Raw genomic sequence first — 26566 nt, forward strand, 5'->3', positions numbered from 1 at the left:
ACATCCAAGAATAATTATAGAGTTCAATCAATTGTGAATTTAAAAGATGGGTTTATAGAATTTTATAATTAGAAAGAAGTTATAGATCATTTCATTATTGTAATGAAGAATCAGGTCATCAGAAGTTTGAGTGCCATTTTTAAGGTCATCAGATTCCTTGGTGGAAAAATTTAACTTCAGAAGTCAGGTATTCTAATTCCAGACTTGATGTTATTTTCACTTTATCATGTTGTTTGCCAGGATTTAAAAAAAAAAAGGCGGGAAATTAATCTGTTTCACATGTAGAACATCAAATGTGAAACTCCGCTATAACATCATAACTAACACATGTATCTATCAAAAAGAAATCTACATATTAAAAGTATCTCAAAACTGGAATATAACTAATAGCTTCATGTAAAAAAAAAAAATACCTCTTACAAGAGCACCCCCGCAAACTAAGAAATAAGAAATAAATTGAAAACACAAGACAAATTCTACACGAACATGATAGAATATAAACTAATTCATTTTATCCCAATGCTTCAAGTTCAAACAAATTGACTTCAGAGTTATTTTTTCATTACATTACACTATCGTTCGCACTGATATGAAATCAATTTTTCATCTTAACACATGCCATAAATATAAGGGGTTGCTATGTCGGAAATCGGTAGAAAGAATATCTGTCCAAGTAATTTTTTAAAGATTATTTAAGCTTTTTAAAAAATAAGATTATTAAAACTATTTCAAGATTTAATTGAAATCTTATTTAAATGCAAGGATTCTTCCTCATCCTAGTAATGGGGATCGAGGGAATATAGGAAGTATCTTAAGAATCACAAACTAGTAAAGATAAGATACTATCTACAAAATGTGTCAGGGGACAAGATGGCTGTCTGAACCATGTATTCTACCTTCAGAACACTGGACACGCAGGAGAAACAAGGGTGGGAGTCAGATTCCATTACTGAGCACTGTCACCACTGAATCATGTAATGCCTCCATATGCTTGTTTATATGCTTTCAACTTAGCTGATACTTCAGACATTATTTTTAGGCAATTATAATCTAAAGTCTAACATTAAATCAAATTTTTTTAAAAACACATATATTTACAACAAAACATTTCAACTGACTCCTGCCTAGATAAACATCCCACTTTACCCTCAACAAAAAGGCTCATATGTCTGTCACTTAGACCTAGTTTGTATCCAAGAGAACCTTTGTTTTAAAGGCAGTGTCGGTCTTAATAAAGATATTAAACTCTGAAATCACAGTGAAATTCTTAAAAACCTAGTTCTACTATTCATTGCTTTAAAATTTTTTATTTTGACTTAACTTTAGACTTAAAGATGCAAAACTACTATACTGTTTTTTATGTCCCCCCCATGTTACCATTTTACATAACAATCCTTATTTTCTCCATAAAAGAGTAGAATATTCCATTAAGAGTGGTGGGGAAATTAGAAGAACATAATGTTCAATGTGTAACACCCAATAATTAGAAAATGTTAAATAAATATTAACCATGATGATTATATTTTGTCTACATGATGTGACTTTGAACTTCTATAACTAATCAGGGCTATGGCCAGAACCTAACGGACAAATGACTCTGTCCAAGTTCTCTGTAATCAGACTTGATAGAGATTTGAGCACAGCATATTTACGGGGAAACACCCTGTGGACCAGCACCTGTGGGAGTGAAAAAAGCAGAAATGGATGCAGGAGAAGTAAAACAGTTGATGGAGTCACAACAAAGACTTCAGCTAGTCCCAGGGGTAACTCAGATTCTGAGATGATCCTTCAAGTTTGCCTTAAAATGTAGCAAGTCATGAGCTTTATACTCATGCATTGACCATTCTTCAGACACAGATATGCCTAAGGAATGTGTGTTAGGTTTCAGTCATTATAATCAATACCTAATATAAAGAGAAAAGGGCAATATTAGCTCATAGTTTTGGAGGTTTTAGACCATGACCCATAAATAGGTCTTTTTGCTTTGGGCCTGTAGTAAGGCAGTAGTATATCATGGTGGAAGTGCATGGTGAGTCCTAAACTGCTCAACTCATGGTCAGGGAGTCAAGGAGAGAGAGGGAAGGAAAGAAGGAGCAGGGATACCATAGTCCCCTTCCAAGGCACACTCCCAACGACCCAAAGAGCTCCCACTAGGGCCCGTCTCTCAAAGGTTCCACCACCTCCCAATAGTACTACCACCCTGGGAACCAGGCCTTCAACACGTGGCCTCAGGGGGACATTCAAGATCCAAACTGTAGCAAAAGGATGTCAGTTTGACAAGTGGGTGTTTTAAGGGTAACTTCAAGAGAGAGGATCACGAGGAAACATTAGCTGCCAATGCTCCCAGCTGGGGAGGGATACTTCAGTCCTGAGGGAGGATCACATAATGCAGGGTCCATCAAACTATTCATAAGAAACTGTTTGGCACGGCTTATTCATGGCCAGTGAAATAAAGGTGAGTAGAAAGACAAAGACAAGGGAAAGATAAAACAAAATCTACACATTTCACAAAGTTTTCATAACATTTGGCTTTGCTGTGTTTTGCTTTTCTCTTTTGTAAGACCTGTTAGAGGTCAACAATTATTCATACAATGCAGAGGAGCAGAGAGGGAGAGAAGAGAAACCAGCTCTCTTCCTGTTCCCAGAACTCAGGACTGCCAAGGCTCAGGAGCATCATAAGCTCTGGCATCATCCATCAAGGTCATGACTTTGGATATAGATGGGCTTTCGCTCAGTGGGCAGCAGCAGATAGGTCCAGGAACTTTGTTGACAGCAGAAACAGAGGTTAGATATGGATGTTTTGAACCAAGGGTGGGGTTAGAACACATGGGTAATTACAAACAAAAGGTGATTCTCTTGTGTTTGTTTTTCTTTTTTATCATGTAAACACAAAAAAAGTTGTTGTTAATGATGAAAGGAAGAAGAAAAAAGTCTTTTATATGGGTGAAAGCTAATGATTCAGAGAATGAATTTATTACGCAGCTTGTACAAAGCAAGTTAGAGGCACAGAAAATTAGGAGATGTCCTCAACTGAAACACAAGATATCCAGAAGTACCATCAGCATGCCATACCCATAGAGACTGGGTGATCCCTGGAAGCAGCTGCCTTCTCTATTTCTAAAATTAAATTAATGAAAAGGAACCCAAGGGATCGCTATGCTATTAAATATAGCCCTGAAACAGCAAATTTTGAAATAATGTAATTCATCACTGATAATACAGTTTTGGTATAAACTCACTGTTTTTCAGAAAATAATAAAGCTATAATCAATTCCTTCTTAAAAAAATAAAAAGCTTTCCTAAACTGACATGTTTTCCTTATATAATATTTTCTAATGTATTTTTACCAGGGTTAAAGATGTTCCCAACTCATGCCATCATGGAAAGCATGTAATTTGGGCAGCTATACACATTTTTTTTTTCAAAATTTCTACCAGCATGCTTTTTTTAGTTTAAACATAATAAAAATTATTTGATGCTATAAAGGTAATGCTAAAATCTTCACTAAAAATATTTAAAATTTTCAAATGATTCACACCCGTTCATGCACGTATATATTTTCCATACATGCCTTTTTAAAGTCTTTAGGAATTTATTTTATATACCCTTAATAGTTAAAAAAAAGAAAAACTTGTACATATACATTGGTTGGGTATTTAAAAACATGTTTACATTGTTGGGCATGTAAAGTAATTTAATTAGAGACTACAATACAGAGAAGAGTCGTAGTTATAGCGACGCCCTAAGAAAGAGTTAATTGAAATGTACTGGAAGAAAATTCTAACCTTTTGTCAACCCTTCTGAAGTTTACTACTCAGCAGATTTGCACTGTATGTATATTAAAAAAAACAAACAAACATGCTGCTCTACAGATTATATTCACAAAAGAGCTCCAAACATTTTTACAGTCTTAAACATGATTTTCATACAATAAAATCCTTCCAGTTTAAGTGTACAGTTTAATGAATTGTGGTAGATGAATATCGTAACCACAACCGTGGTCAAGATACAGAAAACTGACATTACAAAATGTTTCTTCCTGCTCTTTTCCATATCACTGCCTCCCCTATACCTGGCAACCACTAATACACTTGTGTCATAAGAATTGAGTTCCCTAATGTGTCTTTCGACTGGAATCATACATTGATGTCTTTGCTGTCTCACTCCTCTCATTGAGCATAATGCCCTTGGATTCTTTCATATCAGTTGCATCTGTAGTTTGTTCTTTTTTTATTGCTGCATGGTGTTTCACCTATGCACTTACACTGGTTTATCTTTTCACCAGTAAGTAGATACTATCTTCTAAGTGCTTCGAGTATGAGTCTTGGGGTACATGTTTTTATTTCTTTTGGGTAGGAATGGAGTTGCTGGCCATAGGAAATTGAGAGTTTAATGTTATCATAAAGTGTCAAACTACTTTCCAGAATGACTGTGCCATTTTTAATTTCCACCAGGGATGTGTGACTACTCATTGCTTCACATCTACACTGACCCTTGGTGTCAGCTCTATTCATTTCAGCAATTCCACTGCATGTTCAATGGTACTTCACTCTGGTTTTAATCTGCATTTCCCCAATGGCAGTGATGTTAAGCATCTTCTCTTCCTTTGCTGATTGTATTTATTTTTTAAATTAAAATGTCTGCTTAAATATTTTGTCCATTTTATTAGGGTTTTTATTTTTCAGTAATTGTGCTTTTATACTTATTTATAAAATAAATATATTTTTCCAAGTATATTTGAAATTTTCTCCTAATCTGTGCTTGGTCTTTTTTTGTTTTCCTTATAGTACTTTTTTCATAATCAAAGTTTTCATTTACAGTCTAACTTATGATTTTTTTCTACTTTCATCTGTGCTTTTCCAATCTTGTTGCCTACAAGACAAAAATATGTTTTCTTCACTATGCTTTATAATTTTTATCTTCACGTGTACACCATACATTTCAATTTACTCTGAGCATATTGTATGAAATAAGTATGAAGTTTATATGTTTCATATTGTGTCTATTCTAATAGCAACATTTTTTAAAGATTATTATCTCCTTATTGAATTACTTTGGCAACTTTGATGAAAAATGAGTTGAATATATAAAGGTGGATCCCCTCCTAAATTTTTTTTTTGTTTCCCTGATATTATGCCATCTTTATGTAGAGTCCATGATGCATTGCTTAAAGGAGCTTCTAAATGTGTCTTGAAATCAAGAATGTTAGGTTTTCTAACTTTGTTCTTTAAAAAAATGCATTCTGGCGATTCTAGGACCTTAGCATTTCCTCCAAAATTTCAGAATAAGCTTTGTAATTTGTCTAAAAATCCTTATAAAGTCTGACTGGGATTGTGCTGAATCTACAGATCAATTTGGGGAGAATTATCATCCAATAAGCATTAAGTCTTATCCATAAACTTGGCATTTATTTCCATTTATTTGGGTTTCCTTCTATTGTTTGAAAGACTTTATTTAATACAATCAGTCACTGAATGCATTTGGGCCTGGAGTTTTCCTTTGTGAAGTTTTAAGTAGCAAATTAAGTGCCTTCAATGAATACAGGATTCTTTGAGTTTTTTATTTCTTTCTACATCAGTTTTGGTAACTTGCATTCATTTCAAAGTTAGCCAACTTATGCACATAAAATTCTTCATAATACTCCATTATCATGTCTTAAATTTCTGTAGACTTTGTTATGATGCCCCCATAACTACTGTTATACTATTGTTCACACTATTATCACACTTGTGCTTTAAATATTTTTCTTGCATGATGGGAAAGAACAGGCAGCACAAAGAGGCTAAAATAAGGGAAGAAGTGGCTTTCTTTGTTTCCAAGATGCATGTACGGAGATAGAGGAAATGGTTTCTATGTCCTTGATCATTTAGAAAAGAGGCACGGATCACATCCATTTTATTCTCCTTCAATTACAAACTTCAATTGTAAATTTCCAACTAAATAATATTTATTGCATTGTATTTATTATCATTGCATACTTATCTTTACTGTTTTAATGCTAACATTTGAATCATTATTATTGTGGATCTTGGCTAATTATTTTAGATGAATTAACATATATAAGCTTCATAAAAGCTCTACAAGGTAAGTACTATTATTATATTTAATTGTAGATGAAGAATTTGCAGCACAGGGAAGATAAATAGTTTTCCCAAGGCTGCACAGCTAATAAATGACAGAGCTAGGATTTGAACTCAAGGTAATTTTACCCCAAAGTCTATAATGCAACCTGTCCCAAAACTTAAATTCATACTATAAGACTTAAAAAATTAAACATATAAGACCCAAAATACAATAATATTAGCTAAAATACAGTTAATATTAGCTATTTAAAATGTAAAATAGAATGTAACATGGCACTGCAATTTGTAAAGAATACTACTATTAATTATTGTTCTTATTTTCATGGTTGGTTTTCATTTCCCCCTTGTGGAATATTTTGCCAAGAATTTTCTATAGTGCAGGCTTTCTTGCTGTAAATTCTTTTAGCTTTTGTTTATCATGGGAGGTTTTTATTTCATCATCAAATTTGATGAAATAAATTTAATTTTGCTGGATATAAGATTCTTGGTTGGCATCCATTATCTTTTAGAGCTTGGTATATGTTGTTCCAGGATCTCCTGGCTTTGAGAGTCGGGGTTGAAAAATCTACTGAGATCCAAATTGGTCTTCCCTTATAGGTAATCTGATTTTTCTCTCTTGTGGCCTTTAAAATTCTATATGCTACGCATTTTCATTATAATGTGTCTTGGTATAGATCTGTTTTTTACATTTGGTGTCCTATAGGCCTCATGCATTTATTTTCCAATTCATTCTTCATGCTTGGGAAATTTTCTGATATTATTTCATTAAAGAGATTGTGCATTCCTTTTGTTTCAATAAATCTTAAATTTGGTCTTTTGATGGTATCCCATAATTCTTGGATGTTCTGTTCTTGGTTTCTTACCATCTTCATTGTGAAGTCAACTTTATTTTCAAGATCATATATTTTGTCTTCATTGTCTGAGGTTCTGTTTTCCAAGTGGTCTAGTCTGTTGCTGATACTATCTATTGAGTTTTTTAATTGGCTTATTGTTTCTTTGATTTCAAGGATTTCTATTTGTTTGTTTGTTTTCAGTATGTCTCTTTCTTGAAGTAATCTCTTGCAATCTGAATTTGTTCTCTTATCTATTCGTTGAAGTGATTGATTTTTGCCTGTATCTGCTCACTTAGGTCATTCTTTAATTTCCAAATAATTTTAGTTATTTATATTCTGAACTCCTTCTCTGATGTTTCACCTACTTCACTGTCAATGGATTCTATTGTAGTATCTTTGTTTGTTTCGGGCACTTTCCTCTTTTGTTTTTTCATGATGTCTATGTGTCTTCCTCTCTTGCAGTGTAGATCTGAGGTATCACAGCTTCTGCCCTATTGTCTTATAGTGTCCCCACAGGTTACCAATACCTCATTTTTAAGGGAAAGATCAATATTATAGCACTAAATGTGCCCAACCTGCAGCCATATATCACTTAGCTTCTAATTTCACATTTACGGTTTTGTCACTGTAAACAGAAATGATGGGCTTGGTTATCTTTAACATATAGTCAATAGGTTTGTGTGATGGTTTATAGTTTCTGATGGTGGAAGGGGAGACTGGGGGTTGGCTGAGATGTTTATGAGGTAGGATGTGAGAATATGGAGGTTTTCAGTTATATGACTAGTGAGAGAGTAATCATAAGAAGTTGGCTGTTGGGAGAAACAAGAGATAGGCAACCCCATGCAAGACGCCCTGTTACCTCAGCAACAGGATAACTGTTAGCACCCCTAGTAGAGAAACGTCTGGTGCAGCCAGGACACAGGGATCTTGGTCATGTCTTATAAGATCCTTCTTGTTGTCTCTTTATAGAAGCAGCGATATCCCAGTTTCATGGTGGTGACAGCCTCAAGGCTGTATGTTCCTTATGTTGGGCTGTGGAGCCATGCTTTGGAGAATAAGGAACCCCAGTGCGGGGTGGCTCTCCCCAGGAACTCTGGGCTGTGGGTGGGCTCTACCTTCCGGAACTCTGGGCCACCGTGGTGTGGGGCCAGTGGGCAAGCTCTGCCCTAATTACAGTTCCGAGCAGCATAAAGTTTACTTAAGGTAACAACACCCTTTTAGACTAGGGGTGATACCAGGAGTTAAGGGACTCTGTCATCATCAATGACAGCAGAGAGAGGGAGAAGCTGAGAAGCCAAGCATAAATCTCCAAATGGGATCTAAAAAAAGATCAGAAAGGTTGGGGACAGCAACGTGGAAGAAGTGCTAGTGTCTTGGGTGTCAAAAAAGACAACACTGAGAAATAAAAATAAATTCCTATCTTAGGAAAGAGACTCTTTGTTCTCTAGCTCTTTGGATGCTTCTTGGTGGATTACGATGATTAAACTATGTTATCAATTAGACAAGATTAAATCCACGGACACTGTGAGTCAAGATTGGCTTTGTACAAAATGAAGCAATTACAGGAATACTGACACTGAAAGGATAATCGCACTAATATACTGTAGTAATGGTACCAGTTACATACTAATGGTCATCACAGCATCATATATATGTGTGTGTGTATGTATGAAACTGTGAACTTAGTGACTCAGAAGAACATAGATAGCCCACACATGATAAGAATGTGCTTATATGCAATAACACACATTCCCAATTTTCTAGAATAATTCTCATTTTAAATAGCCTAACACATCCCATAATCATCTCAAATGTACTGGAAGTTTTATGGTCAACATGAGTTGTCATCTCTTTCTGTTGATGTAACACAATACCACAGACTGGCCGATGTCTAAAGAGCAGATATTTATTTCTCACTGAATAAGGGGCTGGAAAGTCCAAGATCAAGGCCTCTACATCTGGAGAGGCCTTGCTTCCTGCTTTATTATGACATGATAGGAGGCTCCACAGGGTGAGAGAACAAGTGTGTGAGTGTGCATGAGAGACAGTACACATGAATGTGCAAGTGCCTTTTTTTGAAATTTGTTCTTATTAGTTATACAGATAGTAGAATGTATTTTGATATATTCTACATATATGAAGTATAACTTCTCATCTTTCTGGTTATACATCATGTGGAATTACATTGGTCATGTAATCACAAGTGGCTTTGTAAACTATCCTGTGTGCAAATCCTTTTACACAAAGCCACGCCCAAGATAACTTGCCACTCCTGTGATAAGACATTAAGCCCTTCATAAAGTTGATACCCTAAAGCCTAATGACCTTATCACCTCTTAATGGTTCTGCCTTTAAGTTGAGTCTTGCAGGGGACATTCAAGCCATACCAGTATACAAATGGAATTTCTGTATAGTAACTAAGACAGGATTGGGAGGAAAAGGGTATTTTGTTAGATAGTCAGCATAAATAGAGATTTTTATTTATTCTGCAGAATTTCCCAATAGATCAAAACTTCAGGGTTATACAGACTTGCAGACTGGGTTCTACTTTTTTCCCCATTCTCTCAAACTTTTCTTCATCTTCCTTCTCTACTCTCACTCCTCCTGGATGGAGGAACACTAAATATCCTTGAACATTTCACAATTACATTACCATTAACATTTCATTTATTCTTATTACTGTTTTTCCCCTTGAACGGCAATGACTTTACACCATAAGATGTAAAGTACATCTTCTATACAAGTACAAAGTAGGCCTAACAATTTTTAAGTTCAATTTTTAAAAGTTCAAGATTTTCTACAATGAAATATTGTGTTTTTAACACTGCTAAGGACATGACAAAGCAAGCTGAAATGTATGTTTGGGGTCAAAATATTACTTAGAAGAAAGTATCATGAATTCCATTCTAAGAAACCTAGTTTTCTTTTTCTTTTCTGTGTGTGTGTGTGTGTGTGTGTGTGTGTGTTTGTGTACACTGGGAATTGAATCTAGGAGTGCTTTCACTATTGATCTACATAACCTAATTTTCAAAAGTTTACAATTAGATTTCAGTCTTGCAAAAGTTGACAATGAAAACAGTTTTAGAAAATCGTGCCTAAACTGGTTCCAAGTGGAAGTCCCGATATAGTATGGACAATTGTTATGACCAGGTTATTAAGTTCCTTTTTAGATCCGGAAATTCTGGGAGGCACTAGAATAATGACTGTCCAAGGTTTTATCTTATAGAGAAATATTTTTAGTAAAAATGTTCATTCAAAAATTTGGGTATGAACCAAATGGCCAATCTGACACTTTAAGAAAGAAGAATGCATTGTGTTCCTAATCTATAGTGAGTTGATATGTTCCATAAAGAATTCTGGAAGGAGGCTGTGCTCAGAGCATAAATTGGTATAGATCGCTTTGCTCTCTCAGATAGCGACACAATATTTTCTGCTGAATGAGAAAAAGTTTGAGGGCATAAATCAAGATAGAGCAATCATCTGACAAAGAATTACAAAGAAGCCCCGTACCTTTTTCATAGGGAACGCTATGTGACGCATTGATTTTCCACTGAAGATAAAAGCCAAAATCATGTGTCATCAATATAAGCAAGCAAAACTACTTGGTTCAATATGTTATAGTGCTTTAAAGCAAAAATCTGCAGAAAGAAGAATAGTCTGAAATGTTTCACATGATTAAAACAGGTGTGGGTCAGCAGAGACAAACACATTCAAGAGATATTTCAGAGTTTACCTGTATAGAGTGAACAGGAAACCAGAGAGCAATAAACTCCTGACTTTTTTTAATTTGTCTATCAACAGAGTCTGCTTAAGAAGATTCATATATGGTATACTATTTGAAAGTTCAGTTTCTAACAGATTAATTCATCCCTGATGATCTAAGACAACTTTCTTCATATCACACTTCACAAAAGTATATTTAAATATTTTCCTGTAAAGGGGAGGCTAACGAGGCAGCTTTTAGCATATCCAGCAAATTCATGCAAACTCCCAAAAGACAAATAAACCCCACAGTTGGGATTTCAACATCTTTCAGCATCATATAGCTGGACAGCCTCCTGCCTCCTGGCAAAATCAGACATAGCCAACACAAAGGCCAATTCTGCATTTCTCACTCCAATCTCCCAAATCGATCCAGAGGGTTGGACAAAGGGATTTGGCAATATCCATCAGCAAAAATGGCCCAAATGATTGGCGTATGTGAAACCAGAGATAAGGGATGGGGGAGATGGTTACATCAAGTTTCAAAATAGGCCACAGATGAGAATGATTGAAAACACACTAGAATTAAAACATTCATGTTCACCTTTAGTATTTTTCTTACTCTTTTCACCAACTAATTGGCAATTTTAAAAATTTCATCTCCAATAACTTAAATTTTTTTTCCCTCTCTTTTTTCTTCTTCTTTTCAACTTAGATTGTATAAATATTTGGATACCACCGTAAGTATATATTGATATTATAATTTCTCTGTATATTTCCAGTTAAGATATCCCTTAATATTCTATTGCAACTTGTTTTTCAAAGAAATGCAGATATGCAAATTCTAGCAAGCTACACACACTTGGAAGAAAAAATGTTATAGGAAAAGACATAAAATTTACACCTTCAGAACTTATGTATATAATTTCTTGTCAAAATATTAGATTACACCTATGGAAATCAGAAAAAATATAAAAGTAATGTAAAAGAATGAATTTAAGAAATTGAACTCGTCACCAGGTGCAATGGTACACACCTGTAATCACAGTGGCTCGGGAGGCTGAGGAGGAAGGATGGTGAGTTTAACACCAGCCTCAGCAAAAGCAAGGCACTAAGTAACTCAGTGAAGCCCTGTCTCTAAATAAAATATAAAAAAGGGACTGGGGATGTGGCTCAGTGTTTGAGTGCACCTGGGTTCAATCCCCAGTACAAAAAAAAAAAAAAAGAAAGAAATTGAACTTGTTTTCTGGTCCAGAAACTCTCCTACTTGCTTTTGTCTGACTCTTTTCCTCTCTGCTTCTCTATGGATGGTTCTTCATAAGCTCATCACTTTGTATTAGAGTTTGACTTCAGAGTTTGAGATAATAAGCTGGGTCTCTCTTTCAAATTCAGCTCAAGATAGCCCATGAGAAATGTTAAACTGTGAAAAAAGATTTAGGATGCAGTTTATAGGCAAAAAAATCTATGAGTCTTGTTCACACAGGATTCATGCCAGCAAACTCCATCCAAAACTTTTCAATGCAAATTCTAGCAAGCTACACACACTTGGAAGAAAAAAAATGTTATAGGAAAAGACATAAAATTTACACCTTCAGAATTTATGTATATAATTTCAGAAAAAGTGGGTTGAAGATGACATTATTAAATATGGTCCTGCTTTATTTACAACATAACTTCAGAAACATTTTCCCCCTAGAATTGCTGAAAACCGATGTACCATTTAGGATTTAAAAGCATACCCCCTACACACACACACACTCCAATTATGGCTGCAAACAAGATTTGTTTAAATCATGCCATCTCTCTTGCTGCAAAATCTGAGAAAACACTCTCTTGCATTATTGAATTATAGTATCAGCACTTAGGGAAAATTCTTGCAGATTGAGTCAGAACACTCTATGGAGTTGAGAGGTCCTAGCTGAAGGATTTTTTTCTTTGAAGACCCATGTTCCCTTCCCAGGTCTACTTCATGCATAAATATTCTCCTCAGAAAAAGAGATCATGTAGGAAGACTGTAAGTCCTAGTTATTGTGGTAGCAAAGGATTAATAAATTGGCATAAGCTGGGGTTTTGTAGCACTTATTTATGGCTTCCAATGCTACTGGATCCATGCCAAGAAACTCAACCTTAAAAGGGAAAAGCAAAAGGAAAAGAGATTTCAATTCTGTGTAAGAAAATATTTTCTGTCATCATATTCAGAGGTAAGATCAAAAACCTCATGAAGCAAGAGGATTTTAAGCACTGGCAACACTACAGGATACCTGGATCAAATCCTTGGTGAGAAAATTCTTGGGCTAATTTTAATATTAAATGATATAAATGCAACATTCTATGACTCATATAATATGTGGTGAATCATTGATAAAGGCAACTGAAGGAATAATAAAATAGTTGCCTATGAAATCTTTATTTTTCATTAAGCATCAAAATTATCACGTAAATATAAATAAAAGTGTGATACACAGGTGAGATCAGATGAGATCTTCTTGTTAGAAAATGTCCTTTGAGAAAGTCAGTAGTATGCTTAGTATTTTAGTTGAGACCTCCTTAGTAGTTATAATTTGAGATATTCTTCATACAGTTGTGAAAAAAGCGTCCCTTCTCTTTCATCTTGTTTAACAACCTCTACAATTTGGCATGGCCCAAATGCCCTTTCTTGTTGACATGACTCCACATAGGATGTGTTCTATAGCACGATGCTGAATTGCACTGGATCATCAGATGTCTAAAGGATGTTATTCTCTGTCATCAATTTGTTATGTCATAATTTTTCTGTACCAGAAAAAAAACCCCAAATATCCTGTAAAATATTTTGAGAAAAATATGTACAATTTCACGTGACCCATGTGAAATTGTAATTTCATAGATTACAAGAATCTGGGTGAACAAGACTCATAGATTTTTTGCCTAATTTTAAAATTAGCCTTTTAGGATAAGTAAATCATTTTCTATGGTACATAAACATATTTTTCAGACTATTAGGGAAGTATTTGAATTAGTCAAAACATTAGATTGCTAATTTGTGATCTTATTGGAAAAAGTGATTTACTCAATGAATCACTGGAACTATTAATGTTTGAAGTGTTACATATTGCATTTGAAGATCAAAGTATTCAAGATAATATTTTGACATTTTTCATTATAATGGCTCCTTAGTACTTCTTATCTCATATGTAATTATGTTTAATTATGTGGGTAATGTGGACCAAAGATATTAGTGTCATGATCACTGAAATGGGGATCCAGGAAACCTGAAGTCTAGTCTTTATCCTAAATACCTGTTAAGACATTAATAAGACCATTTCTGGACCTTAATTTCTTATCAGTAGAACGAATGGTTTAGATCAAATGATTTCTTTCTGGCTATATATTTTCTAATTCTATGAATAAGCTTCCACCTGGAAAACAGTCTAAGTCCTGTACCAATTAATGATGGCAATAAAGACTACTATGTCCTGTGAAATTAACTACATAAATAGTAATGTCAATTGCTCGGAAGGACTTATAATGCTGGTGGCACAGGAGTTTTGAAGCGCCATAGAACTAAAACCAATAAACACAACAATCTTTGCATTTCCAAAGAATATTTTTTAAACATATATGAGTACAGCAGTTTATTCACAATAATAGAAGAAAGTATAGGCTTAAATATTCAAGGTCTAACTAAAATTTTACTACTTCAATATAAATCTAAAATGACATTGACCTCAATGTCATAATAGACACAAGTAAGTTTTAGGTGAAACCCAGCTTTATTTCACATAAAACGTAAACAATAATAATCCAAACAGAGAAAGTCTGTACATTTTCCTACTGTTCAAAGGGAAATAAAAAGCTGGGCACAATGGAGCACACCTTTAATCCCAGTGGCTCAGGAGTCGAAGGCAAGAGGAATGCAATTTCAAAGCCAGCCTCAGCAACTTCATGAGGCCCTATGCAACTCAGTGAGACCCTGTCTCTAAATAAAATACAAAATAGGATTGGGGATGTGGCTCAGTTGTCCAATACCCCTGAGTTCAATCCCTGGTAAACCCCCCGCCCCCAAAAAAAGGAAATAAAAATTCATAATTACTAAAGCCTCTTCCTTTAACCAGTCATTGTTTACATGATATACCAAAATCCACCAAATAATTTCAAATTGCTAAGAAACTATTGTAAACATATGAGAAAAAAATCAAAATTAAGTATAAAGAATACTAACCATGACTTTCTACTTAGAAATATGAATGCAATCATTTTAACAGTCATTTAACTTCTAGATCCCAGACATGACGCAAGTTACTAGGGAGACAAACCTGAAGACAGGGAGAAAACATTTGCCCCTCATATACTGGATAAAGGATTTCCATACAGAATATATTTTTAAGAGATTAGTGCTCTATCTGATGTGCATGTGGTAAAAATTTGTTCCCAAATTGTAGGCTCTTAATTCACCTTGCTCTTTTTATTTTTTTCTGAGAAAAAGCTTTTTAGTTTGAATCTGTCCCATTTATTGATTCTTGAGTTTAATTCTTGCGCTATAGGAGTCTTATTAAGGAAGTTGGGGCCTAATATGACCTGACAGAAATTTGGGCCATTTTCTTCTAAAAGGCACAGTGTGTCTGGTTTAATTCCTAGGTCCTTGACTCACTTTGAGTTGAGTTTTGTGCATGGTAAGAGAGAGGGGCTTAATTTCATTTTGTTGTATATACATTTCTAGTTTTCCTATCACCACTTCTTGAAGAGGCTATTTTTTCTCTAATGTGGGTTTTTGGCACCTTTGTCTAATATAACTGAAATTATGTGGGTTTGTCTCTGTGTCCTCTATGCTGTACCATTGGTCTACCAGTCTGTTTTGGTGCCAATACCATGCTGTTTTTGTTATACTGCTCTGTAGTATAGTTTAAGGTCTGGTATAGTGAGGCCACCTGCTTTACTCTTCTTGCTAAGGATTGTTTTAGCTATTCTGGGTCTCTTATTTTTCCAGATGAATTTCATGACTGATTTTTCTATTTCTATGAGGAATGCCATTGGGATTTTGATTTGAATTGCATTAAATCTGTATAGTGCTTGTAGTAGAGGACTAATCTCTAGGATATATAAAGAACTCAAAAATCTTAACAACAAAAAATAAAATAATCAAATCATTACATGGGCAAAGAACTGAACAGATACTTCTCAGAAGATGATATACAATCAATCAACAAATATGTGAAAACATGTTCAACATCTCTAGCAATTAGAGAAATGCAAATGAAAACTACTCTAAGATTTCATATCACTAGAGTCAGAATGGCAGCTATTAAGAACACAAACAACAATTAAGTGTTGGTGAGGATGTGGGGAAAAAGGCACACTTATACACTGCTGGTGGGACTGCAAATTGGTGCAGCCAATATGGAAAGCAGTAAGGAGATTCCTTGGAAAACTGAGAATAGAGCCACCATTTGACCCAGCTATTCCACGCCTCTGTCTATACCCAAAGGACTTTAAAACAACATGCTACAGAGTCACAGCCAAACTGTGGAACCAACCTAGATACCCTTCAATAGATGAATGGATAAAGAAAATGTCATATATATATATATATATATATATATATATATATATATATATATATATATATATATATGACATACACGCACACATACATACACACATACACATACAATAGAATATTATTCAGCATTAAAAGAGAATAAAATCTTGGCATTTTCAGGAAAAAATGGATGGAGTTGGAGAATATAATGCCAAGTGAAGTTATCCAATCCCCAAAAAACAAATGCTCAATGTTTTTTTTCTGATTTAAGGGTGCTGATTCATAATGGGGGGTGGGCATGGGAGGATTAGATGAACTCTAGATAGGCTAGATAGGGTAAAGGGGAGGGAAGGGAAGGGAGGGGGCATGGGAGCAGGAAATACGGTGGAATAAGATGGACATAATTACCCTAAGTACATGCATAAAGGTAAGTATGCTGTGACTCTACTTTGTGTACAATCAGAGATATGAAAAACTGTGCTCTATATGTGTAATACAAATTGTAATGCATTCTGCTGTCATATGCAACAAATCAAATTAAAAAATAAACAAAATTTATGTAATTGCTCTCATACATGATTTACTGCTTCTAGTATTTAAAATCTTTAAACACAAATACTTTGTACTACTTAGGTAGCATAGACCACTTGGTACGTACTTAAGATGATGATCTGATGAAAGTTGGTAAAAGTCAAAAAAAGAAAGAAAGAAACACAGCATCTTTACTACAAAAAAGAATATATTTTTAAAAATTCAATACTCAATAAAAAAATTTTAAAAATTGTACGAAAGGCTTGAACAGACATTTCAAAGTACACATTTGTTAAGGAAATAAGTACATGAAAATGTGTTCAGTAGAAGTCGTGCTATGGAAATGCAATCCACACTGAAATGCAATTACCTACTTCAGAATAGCTAAAATTAAGAAGACTGATAATAATAGGTATTGGCTTGACTGTGGAAGAACTGCAATCCTGACACACTGCTGATGAGAATGAAAAATGAGTAACTTTGACAAGAGTTCAGGAGTCCCTTAAAAAGTTAAGCTTACTTCTTCCATATGACCCATCCATTCTACTCCTGGTTATTCAGACAAAGGAAAAACAGTAGGTGTTCATGTAAAGATATTTACACAATTATTTATAGCAGGTTTATTCAAAATAACCCAAACTAGAAACAGTATAGATATCAATATGTGAATGGAAAAACTGTGCTTTATCCAAATGAATGCCTGATATGCACCCTAGCTTCAATCAATCTGAGAATAACTGTGTTGAATGAAATAAATCACACCAATAAAGAGTACTGTAGTATGGTGCAATTTCATTTAAATAAAATTTAGGGTGTATATATTAATATATAATGGCAGAAAGCAGGTCAGTGGTTATTGAAGAGCCAGAGAGATGGACTATAAAGAGGTATTAGAAGAATTTTGAAGATGAAGCTTCTTTTCATTATCTTTGATTTGCATTTTCCTAGAACTAATACAATCAAGATATTGAAAATGTATAGCTGTTTTGATGGTTTCGAAACTTTTAATAAGTGTAGTTTATTACTTATCAACTATACTTCAATAAACCTCAAAATAAAAATTAGTTAGGAGTTTGTAATGAAGGTTTTTTTAATGTCATGATGTGCTGAGCCTCATGGACCATGCCACATACAAGAGCTTTGGCTAATCATTTCAACTGATATTGACAAATATAAACAGCTCTTACACAGCATCTACCATCTAGTACTATCATACTTATCTCATTAAAAATCAGTGAGCCTCAAGGACCTAGGAATTAGACTAGAGACCCTGTGCCTAACAGAAGAAAAAGTAAGCCCAAATCTTTATCATGTTGTATTAGGCCCCAACTTCCTATAAGAAAACTCCTATAGCACAAGAAATAAAATCAAGAATCAATAAATGGGATAGATTCAATCTAAAAAGCTTCTTCTTAGCAAAAGAAAAAAATCAATGAGGTGAAGAGACAGCCTACATAATTAGAGCCAATTTTTACACATGTGCATCAGATAGAGCACTACTCTCTAGGACATATAAAAAACTCAAAAAAACTTAACACTAAAAAAAAAAATAACCCAATCAATAAATAGGCCAAGGAACTGAATAGACACTTCTCAGAGGATGATACACAATCAATCAACAAATATATGAAAAAATGTTCAACATCTCTAGCAATTAGAGAAATGCAAATCAAAACTACTCTAAGATTTCATCTCACTCCAGTCAGATTGGCAGCTATTAAGAATACAAACAACAATAATTGTTGGTGAGGATGTGGGGGAAAAGCCACACTCATACATTGCTGGTGGGACTGCAAATTGGTGTAACCAATCTGGAAAGCAGTATGGAGATTCCTTGGAAATCTTGGAAAAGAACCACCATGTGGTCCAGCTGTCCCCCTCCGTGGTCTATATCTAAAGGACTTCAAAACAGCATACTGCAGTGATGCAGCCACATCAATATTTATGGCAGCACAATTCACAATAGCTTATCTGTGGAACCAACCTAGAAGCCCTTCTATAGATGAATGGATAAGAATCTCAGATATATGTATGTGTGTGTACACACACACACACACACAGGAATATTACTCAGCATTGAAAGAGAATAAAATCATGGCATTTGCAGGTAAATGGATGGACTTGGAGAATATGATGCTAAGTGAAGTAAGCCAATCCCAAAAACCCAAAGACCTAACGTTTTCTCTGATATGTGGATGCTGATCCTTATGGGGGGTGGGTGTGGGAGAAATGGAGGAACTTTATATAGGGCAAAGGTGAGGGAGGGAAAGGGAGGGAGCATGGGGTAGGAAATACGGTGGAATGAGATGGACATCATTACCTTAAATACGTGTATGAAGACAGGAATGGTGTGACTCTACTTTATGTACAACCAGAGAAATGAAAAAATGTGCTCTATATTTGTACTATTAATTGAAATGCATTCTGCTGTCATGTATAACAAATTAGAATAAATAAATTTAAAATTTAAAAAAAATGAGTGATCCTGAAAAATTTTTGGATTTTTCTTTAAAGTCAACATTGAGTGCTGGGCCTAATGTGAGGTGAGTTCTGTTACAATACAAGAGTTAATTAGAGTGTTGGTTATTACCACTGTTCTTTCTTAGTAGGACGAAAACTAAGAATATCCATTTGTTAATGGAAGAAATATATCTATTTGCATAAATTGGACCCTTTTTACTACCTTGAGTGATTCATTCACACAGCATGCAGAATCTCTAATTTCAGCATTTCAGTACTGAATTTTATTTAAAATGAAAGTCTAAAAGAACTCTCAGAGAGAGTCAAACAGTGTACTCTACAGGCAACCCCTGGTGGGTTTCATACTCAATTTTATGTTTATATTCATAACCACAGGATTCTTTGGTTAGTTGCTTGTTTATCTGGCTGTGAAACTTTGCTGTAAATTTGATTTTCTCCTGGAAACCAATTCTTGAGTAAATATCATAAGAAGAGTTGATCCACTAAATACTAGGGTGGTCCAAATTACAAGTGACCTGATTAGACAGTAAGAATTAATTTGAAGTGGATGAGCCATTATTAAATAAAATTTAGAAGAAATAAAACCTCTTCCATTTCATTTCACACAATGGCATGCATCCCTGCAGCTAAACAGAAAGGTAGCACCCTACATATGGTAGGTTCCTTCCCCTGTTTTCAGTTTATGTATCCTTAGACAAATCACCATTATTATTGTGCTCTTCACTGACTAAATCATGTAAAAAGTATACTTATAAAAGTGAGAAGCTCTCAAAAGGAAGTCTGCAGCTAACTTTTTGGTTACAAAAAAATGTTAATTGGTTGGGCATGGTGGTGCACCTGTAATCCCAGCAACTCCAGAGGCTGAGGCAGGAGGATTACCAATTCAAAGTCAGCCTCAGCAAAATCGAGGCGCTAAGCAACTCAGTGAGACCCTGTTTCTAAACAAAATACAAAATAGGGCCAGGGATGTGGCTCAGTGGTGGAGTGCCCCTGAGTTCAATCCCTGGAACAAAAAACAAAAACAAAAAAAAAAAAAAAACCTGTTAAACTGTTAATTAGGCCAATACCTTTCGATGGAGTCAGTATTTAAATCTGGATAATTGAAAGAATTTTGGTACATGCAAACAAAATAAATAAATATATTTATCCAAAAATAGGTAAAATTTTTTTTCCCTGTTTAATATATGTAGATTTATTTGCTAAAGGGAGAAAATGCATATATTCAACACCTGAATGTTAAAGTCATATGATATATTGGGAAGGCAAGGAATGATAATTATTTAGAAACTGAGTTCCAGTGTTAGTTCCAGTTCTGCTGTTCACAAACTATTTGGCCAAAGATAAACAACGTCTCTGGGCTTCTTTCTCCAAAAATTGCAAAAAAGATCTCTGATTTCCCCACTTTGGGAAATTGCTAAAAGAACCAAATATATCACATATGTATCTCTCTCTCTCTCTCTCTCTCTCTCTCTCTCTCTCTCTCACTCACACACACACACACACACACATATCCTTTACAAAACTGTGAAAATCACATATGCATTTGAACTGGCTTTTAGGAGCAGACATGTAAGATATGGAGTAAAAAATATTCCACCAGGAGTAGAGAGACCTGGACTTAAATTTCAGCTCTTCCCTGAAGAAGCTATGATTTTTGGAAAATGCATGCACTCTGCCTGGATTTCAGTTGCTTACCTATAAATAGTTAAAAATGTCAAATGAAGTATTCAAAATAATAGCTTTACAAGTCTGTGCTTTTTGCAGGATCTCAGAGATGGTGCCAAACTCCTTTCTTTCCCATAGATTTTCATTTTCATTGGTAGATCAATTACTTAGTATTGCAGGCAACCGCAGCTATTTCCAAAGCCGTGTGTTTATCTTTAGAGGTTCTAATCACACATTTTCGCAGGTACTCAAGGAGCAAGGCAACTCAAAGAGCTTTGGTACACCCTTAATTAAATGGTAAACATGTGTCAGAGTAACTTTGATCAAATTCCGCTCGCTTTTATCGCAGGACTGCAGTGATCATCCACATGGCTTAGACATTCTGATTCAAATACACATTCATATACACTTTATGAAACCTAGTACCAATACCTGAAAAGGCCACCGGCTGGAAATGTGGAGGAGTTTCCTTATCCATCTGTCGCCTTGATTCCCAAATATCTGCCACAGCAGCTGTCCCCTTGAGTTACTCCAGATTCGCTGGTAGATAGCCAGCCTATAAATGTGCTTTCCAAACATGTGGTAGTATAAGCGGAAGGTGCAGCCCTCCATGTCAGTGGCATTAAAGGTGGGGCTCAGTAAAACAGCCTTGTTTTGGAAATCCTGTGGCTCGGAGGATTCAATGTAGAGATAGTGTCCTTTAACTGTGCCCAAAGTATTATCCTTCATGGGGCCGGTATTAAGTGTTGAAGTTGGACCCTGGTTCCTGGTCCAGTCAAAGTCATCTTCTGTCTCTTGTTCCCAGTTACAAATTCCATTCTCAAAGCTACACTGTAGTTCAGGGGCTGAAATTGGCATTAAATAATGGCAAGAGTTAATTAAGGACAAAAGTAAATAAGAAGAAGAACACAGATACTTTTGTCATGCAAAGGCAAGCCATTTTAACTTCAAAATGCATCATTAGTTTTTAAAAAGCTAATACATGCCAGATGATGCAGCAAATAACAATATTCTATGCACTGAAGATGAAATTGCCTTGGCCATTATTTTCTTCATGTTTATTTGTGCGCCTCCTTATTCCAGGTTTGTTAACATCACTCCAAGCAAATGATCATGACATCATGGCTGGTTCAGTAAGAAATTTCTGGCTCCATGCATTTCAAACTCAACTAAACATTATAATCAGGTGGGAACATTAAAAACAAACAAATACCAAAGCCCAGAGATAGTGATTTAGTTGCTGCAAGTAGCAAAGCCATGGCCAGGATTTTTTATAAGCTCCCTTAGTGATCCTAATAAAGCTAAGAACAATCCTACTTCAATGAGTCTCACGATTTAAGAATCACCAGGAGTTCATGGTAAAATTGCTTCATGATAAAATCCCCAAATAAATACTAGTTTATGGAGTGAAACTCACAAATTCAAATTTTTAACAAACATCAATATAATTCTTTTTTTTTAATGTGATGGTGGGGATTGAACCCAGGGCCTTGGGCATGTGAGTCAAGCACTCTACCAACTGAGCTATATCCCCATCACTCCCTCAAGATAATTCGTATGTAGATATTTTCCAAACTTCAGCCTAAAAACATTTTAAGTTATATCCTGCCTAAGCTCCATGTATTCCCAAATACCAGTGCCAGAGTAACAATCCTTCAATGGCAGTATTACCACTTATTTTTTCTCTATTCAAAATCCTTTAACATACCTTCCTTTAATCTAAACTTTAATCTCCTCCCCAAATTAAAATGCATCTCTCCCCTTCAGATGCACTTTCGTCCTATGTATTTTGGACTCTGACCCTGTCTCTGTTCACACCTAATGTTCACCTGTGCCTTGTTACTCTCTGCTGTATCTCATCAGTGGTTGCCCTTCCTCTCACTGGTCTGTAGCTACTTTGAGCCTTCTAACTTTCTTCTAACTTTTCACTTCTAACTTCCTTCAGTCACTGGAACAATTTTGACTTTAAAGGAATTGACTAGCCCAATTAAATGCGCGACCTCAATTTCTAGGGTAATACAGGAACATGTTCATTTTTCAAGGCATTAGGATTTTGTTGACACCAAGTATTTGCTTTAGAATAAATGGGATAAAATGTGCATTTGACAGTATTTGGGCTGAGGGGAATGGATTTAAAATTCGCAGGTAGTTCCACATTTCAGCTTCATTTACATAAGTTAATATTTAAAAAAAAATAAACGTCCACTGTCCTTTAACAATTCATCTTCATAATAGTACTTAGTGCCAAAGGTGAGCAAACACCCTGAAACAATAAATAAAAGCCTATGTGAATAAAAGCAGTCAGGCGAGGACAAATCATCTGTCTCTGAAAACTGCGGAGCAGGCGCTTAGACCTAATGAAGGAAACCGAGTTGGTAAATGTCAAATGGGAGATGAGCTTTCATTTGATATTTCCTCACTTGTGACTAATCAGCCCAGCTGTGACGTGAACTGGGGACATGCAATGTACTCTCCAGGTGTCTGTCTTTTGCTGTGGAGCAGATGGAGAATGTCAAGTTGCTGAGTTTTTGACATAAAACTGGCACTAATGCCAACAGACTTTTACATGGTCTGTCTTCACACTGACTACACACTCAATCTTCATTTCCATGGCAATATGTGTAGTTCCACCCTTCAGTGAAAAAATCACATCTCTAAACATATTTCAGGAGATACAGTGTGGGTTTCAGGACATCCAGTGGACACCATGTAATAAAATCACATGCCACCATGCAAAGCTGTGAGAAGCCACCATTCTCCTGACATCATTTTTTCCTTTCGATAATACACAAACACAAGAAGCAATTTGCTGTTGTGTTTGCACTCCCATAATCCTACACTGGGAAATTTGAAGGATAATTTACTTGTTTTTACAAGCAGATCAAGATTTAGAATTTAGAGATCAGGGAAAAAAATGAAAAGGCTTTCCAACTTTGCAAAAATAAATTAGCTCTGGGGCAAGTTAGACTTCTTATGATGGTCGTTGTCAAAATCATTAATGTTAATGCCATCCGCTCAAATATCCGTTGTATAAATTTCATGAGATGCATGGTAATTCGGACTTTAACAGGCCTGACTTCAGTATGCCTTTGATAATGTGTATCAAAGTTTGCACACCTGCAAAGCTCTCTGCAACAATTTACATGGAAATTTCTTAATGTAATATTTCCTGTAAGAATTCTGTGATTCTATCTCGGTTTATAATCTGCTTCCAAATTTAATAAATACCTAGCTTGAAATTTAAAAACTGTTGAAACCTCAGGAAAAAGAATCTGAGACCAAGAAAAGATGCAAACTTTCTAACATTTTTTTTTAAATGAAAACAAAATACTATTAGCTTCTGATTCTTTCAGAAGTGCATTACTGAAGCTACGTGCATTAAGCTGCAAGGCCCACATAATCATCAGATAATAAAAACTTAATAATTTAAACCAGAGACCCAAGACCGATTTTGACACCTTACTTCCTGATATCCAGAGCCAAAAGAATAAGTATTCAAAATAATCAAATGTCCCTCCTAAATATTTCCCCTAAGCCTCATCACTCATCTCCTTCACCATCAACACAATTCACTGCCATCTACTCTCCTATGGGATAACACAAGAGTTCCTTGCTAGATAATCAGAATCCACTGTGCTCTAATCATTATATCATAGAGGGACATCTTTTTAAAGCATGCAAATTTGGGGGTTTTTATTATCCCCCTTCTTAAAAATTTTCAAACAAAGTCGATTTCTTGAGACTGGACTGCAAAGATCTGCCAATCTAGTCTCCCCCATACCTCTATCTCTATGTTTTACCCTCTTGCCCCTTTCCTCACTGGAGCTACATCATCTGTCTTTCATCTGACTTGCAGTCACACATCAGGGCTTTTGGATATATACTTTGACTTATTATTTTTAGATTATTCTGCTAAATCAAATTCCATTATCATATAAAGTCCCAGCACCCCTCTTCATGCCTCCTGGCAGAGCTGATATTGTATATTTATTTATGAAATATTAGAATATCCATCTCTTCAGTTAGATTATAGAGCCCATAAAGGCAGAGATTCTGCATAATTGGGTTCTTCCATTGTATCCCTAGGATCTAGTTAATAAGTCTCCTAAATAAAGGCTGAAAGACCTGATTAATTAATAATAATATAATATCTGATATTCACTGCATAGTGGCACTGGATTGATTGGCTAAAAAATAATAGTGAGCTAGTCAAGATCACTACCCTCAAAATAAGTTAGAGGGACCAAAAACAAAAACATTAAAAAAGAAAAATATCAAAACCCTTACCACAGTCAACTTCGTCACTATAGTCACCACAGTCATCCACCAGATCACATAACCGAAGCCTTTCTATGCAAGCCTTCGTGTGTGGACACTGGAAGTGATCTGGCTCCTCACAGCTCTCAGCAGGCAGAGGAAGGGTACAGTTTTCAAATCTGATGTCATCAATAGCCGAGACCCCATCATAAATGCCAAGACTGACTTTATCCAGTGTCAAGTAGAAGGGCTGGGTCAGGCGCCCTAGCTGGATGTTCGCCTCTGACCACTGGTTGCCCTGGTTGTACAACACTCTCCAGAGTACTGTTGAGTCACCAGGGTTTTCGGTATGTAGCTGCAGTTCAGCTGCTCCCACTGACAGGCCATAGTTATAAAACCTGAAAAAGAGTAAACCCAAGAAGCAGGCATAATTTATGATATACCCTAAATATTTAACCTCTGGATCCTTCCACTTGGTCAAGAACCAATTAATAATTGGTTGTCATAATAGACACCATTGTTTCCTGCAGTAATTCTTGCTGCCTGTTTGCAAGAGCTCATCTGCTGAGGTGCATACTCCATGGCTCTCACAACCCTAATCTCACATCAGATTAGAAAAAGGATAAACCAAAAAGGCATCATATGAATGTGCTAAGTGATGATGTTCAGCTGTTGCTACACATACCAATACACAATGACATTGATTTCCAGTGAAATCAATGGGAGCCCGTTTCAAAGAACTTGGAGAGAACAGAGGAAAAGTCTTAATTAAATTTTAATCCACTGCTGGCGGGAAAGAGTACCTATCATAAGAGGAAAAACAAATAAACAACTCATGACATGCTCTTAAGTTAAATGAAAATTGTGTGAACTTAGTATAATGCCAATTTTTAAGCAAAAACCAGGGATAAAACCAGAACAGCTAATATGTTCAGAAGGATTTCTGTAACCACTGGGCCACAAGGGTAATTGAGAATTGTTTTTAATATTTACCAGAAAGAAAGTGTGCACCCAGACCCTGTCTGGCTGAAAGTTGGGCTCCGGAGTTTAGCAACTTGGGACAAGCTGTTTCTATTCTTCAGAATGAACATAAAATGGCCTGTTGGGATACAAAACAAAATCGTTACTTAGCCCTATTGGAATTTAAAATGAGACAAATGTCTCTTAATTCAAAACTGAGTAAATTTAGTGCACAACTAAAATTATAATTTACACAATAATACAAAATCAATAGTGATTGTTAAGTCAAATTTGCTTTATAAAAATGCTAAATGATATAAAAATAGTTGATAATTTTGGTTCATCTAGCCAATAATATATCTATGCTGCAACTGTACCACCCACAGAGCAATAATTTCATGCAGACAGAATACCACCATGGACAATATTCAACTGTCCTACTGATGCTTCTGATGGCATTGAACACATCTCTTTCTCTTTCCCTTCTGGGGCCAACTGAACAGTAAATAAGAGTAGTTAGAGGAACCTTACTTGTT

The 26566-nt window shown here is 35.4% G+C and overlaps 1 protein-coding gene across 1 annotated transcript in view; it reads right to left on the bottom strand.

The window, feature by feature from the left end:
- Window positions 1-26566, bottom strand: part of Malrd1 (MAM and LDL receptor class A domain containing 1) — a 658798-nt gene that overhangs the window by 497967 nt on the left and 134265 nt on the right. Inside the window, exons 16-18 of the mRNA XM_027928635.2 lie at window positions 26064-26169; window positions 25101-25468; window positions 21246-21658 (exon numbers count right to left, since the gene is read on the bottom strand). Coding sequence (XP_027784436.2) covers window positions 21246-21658; window positions 25101-25468; window positions 26064-26169 — 887 coding nt within the window. The remainder of the gene's footprint in view (window positions 1-21245; window positions 21659-25100; window positions 25469-26063; window positions 26170-26566) is intronic.

The sequence above is a fragment of the Marmota flaviventris genome, chromosome 12, assembly GCF_047511675.1.
Source record: "Marmota flaviventris isolate mMarFla1 chromosome 12, mMarFla1.hap1, whole genome shotgun sequence".
Classification (NCBI taxonomy): domain Eukaryota; kingdom Metazoa; phylum Chordata; class Mammalia; order Rodentia; family Sciuridae; genus Marmota; species Marmota flaviventris.